At 57.7% G+C, this 7,461-nt stretch overlaps 1 protein-coding gene across 6 annotated transcripts in view; it reads right to left on the bottom strand.

The window, feature by feature from the left end:
* Positions 1-7,461, bottom strand: part of ARHGAP30 (Rho GTPase activating protein 30) — a 59,981-nt gene continuing 52,520 nt past the window's right edge. For 4 of the 6 annotated variants that reach the window (XM_075908130.1, XM_075908134.1, XM_075908131.1 and 1 more), the window contains 2 exons: positions 5,784-6,010; positions 1-4,516 (listed from right to left, as the gene is read on the bottom strand). In XM_075908130.1, the coding sequence (XP_075764245.1) occupies positions 2,435-4,516; positions 5,784-6,010 (2,309 nt within the window). In that variant the 3' untranslated portion in view covers positions 1-2,434. The remainder of the gene's footprint in view (positions 4,517-5,783; positions 6,011-7,461) is intronic. The other 2 variants (XM_075908133.1, XM_075908135.1) reach the window with 2 other exon arrangements.

The following is a 7,461-nucleotide window of genomic DNA, read 5'->3' as shown; positions in this document are numbered from 1 at the left end:
TGCCCTGCAACCCTCACCTCTTCCAGTGTGGGGCTTCACGCAGTCTGCTGCTGCTGCACCTCGGTCCTGCCCTGCAGTGGGCCTAGCTTCTGACCAACTAGCGCTGATGAAACACCAACCTGCCCCATTCCTTGCTACTCCAGTCTGGCTAGCCCATGGGCTCCTTGCAGGATCGGCACCTTAGTGATTTAGGCAAAGTGAGACCATGGGAATGAAGGTCCCAGCCCTTACTGGGTTAACACCTCCCCTCCCCGCCCCCACCCAGGCACGCATTTTCCTAGTTAGCCTGGATTTCAACCCAGATCTTCTCCTGCCGAAGTCCAGGGGTTAAATTCTAGCTGATGGTAACACTGGACATGCCTTTTGAACTCATCTCATTTGCACACCCTTTACAGTCAAAGGAGCCCTTTGTGCCCTATACGAGCAAGGCACAACATGGCCCTGTTCAGCCCAGACAAACCCACGCACCGGTGGTGCCCTACTCTGACAAACCTGACATCTCTGGATTGCCCATCTGGGACTCAGCAGCACAGGATCAGAGACTCTTGTATGAAAAGCTACCACCACAACTGCATGGATTGCTTCCAAACAATCTTTATTATCCGGGAAGAGGAGGCAGGAGCTACAAATCCTTGTCAAACCCAAACCAGCTGCCATCTCAGGTTAACAAAATACTGGAGTCCCCGACACAACTGGTGAAACAGGAATGCTGACTGGAGCGGTGTTGGGAGACTAGAAACCCAAGGACTCAGCCGGGGTAGACTAGCAATCAAAATAGGCCCGGGAAATGGGTTGAGAACGGCCCTCTCCCTGATGTCACCTCTGCATGCCCCTCCATCTTTCCCTGCATCCAGGGCCGGCTCTAGTTTTTTTGCTGCCCCAAACAAAAAATGGTTTGGCTGCCCCCCCCCCCCCTTTTTTTGTCCAGGGAGGGTGTGCGCGCAAATGCAGCTTGCGTGGCTTGCTGGGGGTGCGTGCACAAATGCAGCTTGTGCAGCTTTGAAGGTGAATGGGGGAGCATTGCCCCAGAGGAGGAGGGGTGAGTGCCGGGGGGAGCACTCCCCCAATCAAATCCTCCCCCGCCTCCCCCCAGCCAAGCACCAGAGGAACATACCTTGAAAACCACTGCTCCTCCCACCCAGCTGGCTGCTTCAACTGCAGTTTGGAGAGAGCCACTCAGCCACGGCAGCTCCCGGACCCAAGAGCAGCATGTGCTCTCTGGTCCCACCCCAGACCGGTGCCCGGGAAAGCGGGGGCAACTGCCCCACCCCCACCCCCCTTCGCTATGCCTCTGGAGTGGGGAGGAGCGGAGAGGGGAGGGCCGTGCAGAGCCAGAACTCCAGCAGCCACTCCCAGGAGCAGCTTGCCGGGTTTATCCCCCTTCTCCTCCAGCAGCCGCCAGCTGGCCCTTTGGCCGCCGGCCCACTGGGAAATGCCTGGTATCCTGCCGGGACAATCCGCCCCTGGACTCAGCTGCTCCTTTCATATTAAAGGCAGGAAGATGCAAAATTAGAGCTGGACGTGCCTGTATATCTCATCTAGGCCATCGGCCATAGCCTCGTTTCCTACCATAGATTTTCTAGGCCTTTCGGCAGTGTTGTTGCCCAAAGAAAAGGGACAGGCTGGGCTGCAGAGACACAACATTCCCCACTTGCTAACCCTGCCCTGAAGGGAGCATCAGAAAGGAGCCCAGCTATTAGGGCTGGCTCATTCCTTGGCCTCTCTGGTGAGCCTAGTGACTGTAAATAAGGGACAAGCAGCACTAGTGCCGGTGGTTTCTCTGAAATTACAAGGAGATAGCTCTAAGCAGCAGATTGTCCTGCATGGCTCCAGCAGCATACCTTGGCTGCTGCCCATTACCGTACAACCCACCTGACTGCTGTAGGTCTGTGACATATCCAGTTGGCCTTTGCAGCTAAGGGCAGCAGACTAACAGGAGGCAGGGAAAAGTCCTGGGGTTGAATTTGGGAGAGAGGAACATTCTCACCTTGTCCATTTCCTAAAAGCAAAAGGGGCCAAGGGGTTGGGGAGCCAAGAGCACGATTGTTGTGGTTCAGCCCTGGTGGAAGTGGAGGTAACTGGCTGGAGGAGCCAGAGTTCTCTTCTCTGCTGAAAATGAGACGCTGAGGGAAGACTCAGCGATCACATCTGAGCGGCGTTCGCTCTGGCGGAGGCTGGGGCCCACGTGGCCCATTGTGGTTCAGAGACCCTGCTCCCAGAAAGGAGATCCTCTTCCTTGAGGCACACGGCGTTTCTTTTGCTGCACAACCCAACCCACCCGGTCCCGGTCATCCGGTGCCAGCCACCCACAGCAGGGCTGGACTCGGAGCAGCGGGAACCAGGCGACGCATTAAGACAGCAGCCTGCTGGGTCACTGGTTGAGATCTGGCAGCCCCCGGCAACCCAGGAGCATGGAACTGTCCCCACCGCTCGCTCACAATGCCGTCCCGCCTCCGTCCCTCATTTCAAAAGCCAGCGACCGCCGCTGCTGCAGGAGAGCCCCCGCTGCCTCTTCCGTGTCGGACGGCCGCTGGCTAAGCCTGGGCAAGCTCAGCCTGCTCCGTGCGGTGGGCTCCAGGGTGAAGGAAAGCGGCTCCCGGCCAGGCGACAGGAGCGGGTCGCAGACCGTGTCAGGCAGGGTTGGGGGCTTGCCCAGAGCCAGGGCGTCTGGAGACAGTAGTGCCCCGGTGCAGCTCAGTGGCCGCAGAGGGCGCTGTCCCACAGGTTTTAGGGCAGACCTAGGGAGTGATGGGGGCTTCTCCAGCTTGGCACTGCCATGCATCTCCGGACCATCTCCCACGCAATAGGTCTGGATCCTTCGGACGGGGGCCTGGGCCAAGTGCCTCTCCTTGGCGAGAGCCACTGCCGTGTCGAACGACATGCTGCCACCATTACGCCAGCTGGCTTGCCTCTGCTTCTGGAGAGAGCCCCCGGCAGGCTCGCGGCTCTCCGTGCCACTGGGGCACTTCTCCTGGGCGCTGGGTGGGGGTGGCTCCTCGTTGGACACCAGGGTCTCTGTGTGTCTGCAGCACACGCCCAGGCTGGCGGGTTGCGACTGCCTCTGGAGAGAAGTCCCCTTTCCCAGGCGGGTCTCCCTGCCGTCGCAGCTCTTCTCTGAGGCAGAGGGCTTGGGCCATGTGGATGCCTCACCTGGGTACATCATCGTGGTAGGAGGCATCCTGGCAAACTGGGGCTTGGGGGGCACTACGGGGACAGACTTCACTTGCTGGACTCTGACGTTGCTGGCAGTGACTCTCATGGGGGCGCTGCCATCGGGGCGCACCCCAGCAGGCACGTCAGGCTTGGGGGGAGTGGGAGAGGGTGTGGGCCTCAGGGGTCCAGATTCTAGGGGAAGGCTTGTGGGGCCGCTCCCCAGTGATGGGGCAGCCTCAAGCCAAGGGCCTGACCAGGATGTCACCTCCAAGCTAGTGCTGAGCAAGGGAGCTGCCTCCGGGCCGCTCTCATGCACAAGGGCGGCTGGGGCTTCGTGGTCTGTCTCTAGCAAGGAGCTGGAAGCCTGGGGATCACTCGGATATGGGGGGATAGCAGCGGCCTCGAGGTCTGACTCTAGAAAGGGGGCAATGGCCATAGGGCCACTCTCACACATGGGGGCAGCAGCGACCTCAGACACTGACCCCAGCAAGGAGCCAGGGGTGGCCTCCGTTGTGAGGGGCTGAGGTGAGCCCTTTCCACTCTCTGGCTGTTTGGTTTCTGGTGCAGGAGGAGCAGTTTGCCTTTGGTCCTCCTGCTCTCTCTCTTCTTCTGGGGCACATCTGTCGACCTCCTGGACAGACCTGCATTGAGCACCCAGAGCCAGCTCTGCTTCCCTTAGCCTCGGGGCCTGCCCCTGCTCCTTTCCATCATGGCTGGCTTGGGCTGTGGGACATGCGCTCTCCAGACAGCTGTGGTGCTCCCCCGCTGGCACTATCTCCATGGGGGGCTCAGTTCTGTGTGGGCTAGGGCCCGCTCTGCGCAGCGAGCAGCCGGCTTCCAGGCCATCCCCCTCTATTACCTCTGTGTTGTCTTCTCGCTGGAGGGCTGGGCTGGGCTGGGCGGCCACCCCTTCAGCCACGTTCTCCTCAGGCCCTTGTGGCTGGCGAAGGGCACCGCCGAGATCTTTGGCAGCCTCCTTGCTCTTGTATGGCTTGGCAGGTTCTGGAGCATGGAGACCATCTGGTAGAGGCGCTTTGGCAGGGCTGCCTTCTTTAGACGAAGAGGAGCCATTGGCGTTGCTAGGTAATGACCCTTCCTGAGCAGGTCTCATGGGCTGGTGGCACAACGGCTCCTGAGGCGTTTCTCCACCCTGTGCCTGCTCTGATGTGTGCTCTGCATCGAACTGTCGCAGCTTCTCTAACTCGGGAGCTAAGGGGCTCAAGTCATCGTAGGCACTCAGGAACACGTCCTCAGAGATTTCCTCGATGTCGGCGTAGCCAGGGGCCAGGTAGTACTGCTCCTCGTTCATGCACTCCTCGATGGAGAGGTACTCCAGGGGCGGCTCCACCGAGAACTCCTCCGGCTAGGGATTGAAAGCACGTGGAAGGGTCACTACGCAGTATGGTTACAACCTGGCTGTTCGCGCCACGGCCACTGGTGCCGTCACAGGCATGAGCGTGGGCATTGGCAGAGTGGTGGCAGGCGTGGGGCCTTGCTTTGATGGCCAGAGGTGATAATAGCCTCTAGTTTTGGGGGCAGGGAGATGGCCATGGTTGGCAGGGGATTCTCAGTGGAGGCATCTCCGCTCGGCAATTCACTTCCCCCCTGGCCCTGTCACAGCCAAATTTTGCCATGCAAAGACCCTCTGGTTTCCCAGTCTCTCCTGGGAGTGAGGAAGACTGGCTGGGGGTGCCTGGGTGAGCAGCAATGGCCCTCTTCAGGCGAGGGTCTTGCTCCTTCCCTACCAACCTTTCGGGGCCACAGAGATGGCCTGTCGTAATGGGAGGACAGCGTTCATATGGGGGGCAGGGACCTGTTACAATGGGCTGATTTGAACCGGGTATAGAACTTGTAATTTATGCACCTAGAGAAAGCGGTAGCTGCATAATAAAGTCTCTTTCTCTGGAATGTATCCCTGTCTGTCTATTTAACTCAGGGATGGGCAATGAAATGGCGGCAGTTCCCCAGGGTTAACCCCTGACAGGCCGCTGTTGCTTATATTTACCTGCGCCTCCACAGGTACCAGCAGTTAGGGCTCCCATTGCTGCGGATCACCATTCTCAGCCAATGGGAGCAGTGGAAAGAGGTGTGAACCGGGACACCACTTCCCACAGCTCCCATTGTCCAGGAATGGCATTCCATGGGCCAACGGGAGCTGCAATCACCTTTACCTGCAGAGGCGCAGGTAAATATAGTGGTGGGGGCCTCCTACTGTCCTCCTACTCACTCCTCTGTCTGTCTGTCCATCCCCAGGCACAGCCCTCTAGCTGTCCATTCAACCATGCCCCCCTTTCCTCTCCAACGCATCCCTCTATCCACCCCCAGCGCATCCCTCTAGGTATGCCTCTTCTCCCTTCCTCTGCATGCATATCTGTCTGTCTGTCCATCCCTATATGCATCGCTCAAGCTACTGTCCGCCCATGGCCCTCTCTCTCCCTCAGCATATGTATGTCTGTCTGCCTGCCCAGAATCCCCCTCCGTCTGCCTGTCAATCCTCAGTCATACCCTTCTAGCTTCTGTCCATCCCCAAGTACATCCCTCTAGCCATCCCTTACCCTCTTCCTACAAATCCTAGCTCACCATTGGCGCTAAAGCTCAGGACCTAGATTTCAGCACGGGTGGACTCTTACATTCATGAACCTGCACTCCATGTCATCATCCATTCCCGAGAAGCCATCCAGCATGTCCCCAGTACAGTCGGAGGTGGACTCTTCCAGCAAGCTCTTCTCTGGCTGCTCGCCTTCCGTGCCACAGTCCTGCCAGCTGTCCTGGTTGTCTAGAAAGGAGAAGGAGTCCTGTACCTCCAGAGACAATCTGTTCTCCTCCGTGTCTGGAGCACTTGCCGCCTGTGTATCTGCTTCAACAATTAAACACAGAGGACGAGTTCAGTGAGCGGTCCCTACGGCCCATCCAGCTGGGTGCATGAAAGGGGTGACATTGGATGGTTGTTCCTGCCGCAAAATTGGTCTAAAGAAGCCAGGGAATCAGCCACTGACTGTGGCAGGAGTGGTTCCAAACTTACTGTAAATGAAATGATGCCTACACGCATGGGTGGCAGGCGAAGGCTCAGGTAGGGAAGCCAAGTCTCAGCCCCACCTCTTCCACCCAAAGATCTGCCCCTTCAGCAAACTTCTCCTCGCCAAGCCCAGCCCCAGCCCAGCCTGATCCCGCCGGCCATGTTGAGGGCTGGGGCTGCTGTGCCATGGCCCTGGCCCCAGCCGTCTCCGCGGCCGGGGACTGTAGGTAGTTTTGGAAAGGCAATACCTTCCCTTGCCTACAATGCCCACCGCCCATGCCTACTCAGTGTGGCATACTGGCCCCCTCTAGCCAAAGCTAGGCCAGTCTGAGGGTATGTCTAGACTACAGGGTTTTGTTGACAGAAGTTTTGTCGACAGATACTGTCGACAAAGCTTCTGTCGACAAAGAGCGTCTAGACGACAGCCAGTTCTGTCAACAAAGCAAGCTGCTTTGTCGACATCACAGTGTGGACGCAAAGGACAGTGTAGATGCAATAATGCCTTCTATCGACAGAACTCTATCCACAAAAGGCGTTATTCCTCGTAGAATGAGGTTTACATACGTTGACAAAACTGCTGAGTTTTGTCGACGTTATGTCAACATAACTCAAAGGCAGTGCGGACGCGGGTATAGTTTTGTTGACAAAACTCCACTTTTGTTGACAAAACCCTGTAGTCTAGACACACCCTGACAGTGCTGCTGCTGCTGCTCCTTGGCTTAGTCCAGGCAGCAGGAGCTCCTGTGTGAAGAGCTGGAGGTTCTAGGTTTGATCCCTATGTCTGACCCATTCACCCAGAGCCCTCACAGTTAGTTACATGCCCTCGTGTTTCCTTTCCAAAACAAAACCTGATGCCAGAAGCCAATTTCAGAGATGGGAAAGCCCTCTCCGGCCTCATCCAGCTCCCCCAAAAGGCTACAGTAGGATTGCTGGCAGACTCTCAGCCGGGCCTAGCTGCTGCACAACACTGCAGACTTGGTGGGGTTTGATCAGAGTCATGGGCGTGGCACAAGCCAAGGCAGCTTGGAATCTGCTTTAACCTGCACTAGCTGAGTTTGGGCCAGAGCCCAGGAGATGACACATGAGGTGAGGATTGCTCTGGCCACTCCCACTCCAACCCACTTCCTCTCACCTTGATAAGCCCCCTCTATGCTTGTAGCTGTGGGCTGGGAGGTATAGGAGCCTGGCCAGAGACTGATCCACAGGCCAACAGACCCTCAGAGGGGGGCAAATTCCCACTTGGTGTAACTGGGTGAAGAAACGTGACCACAGTCAATGAGTTGCACCCCTTT

The sequence above is a fragment of the Pelodiscus sinensis genome, chromosome 24, assembly GCF_049634645.1.
Source record: "Pelodiscus sinensis isolate JC-2024 chromosome 24, ASM4963464v1, whole genome shotgun sequence".
In the NCBI taxonomy this organism is placed as follows: Eukaryota; Metazoa; Chordata; order Testudines; family Trionychidae; genus Pelodiscus; species Pelodiscus sinensis.
Note: the sequence above shows the minus strand (reverse complement) of the source record. Positions and strands in the feature narration are given on the sequence as shown.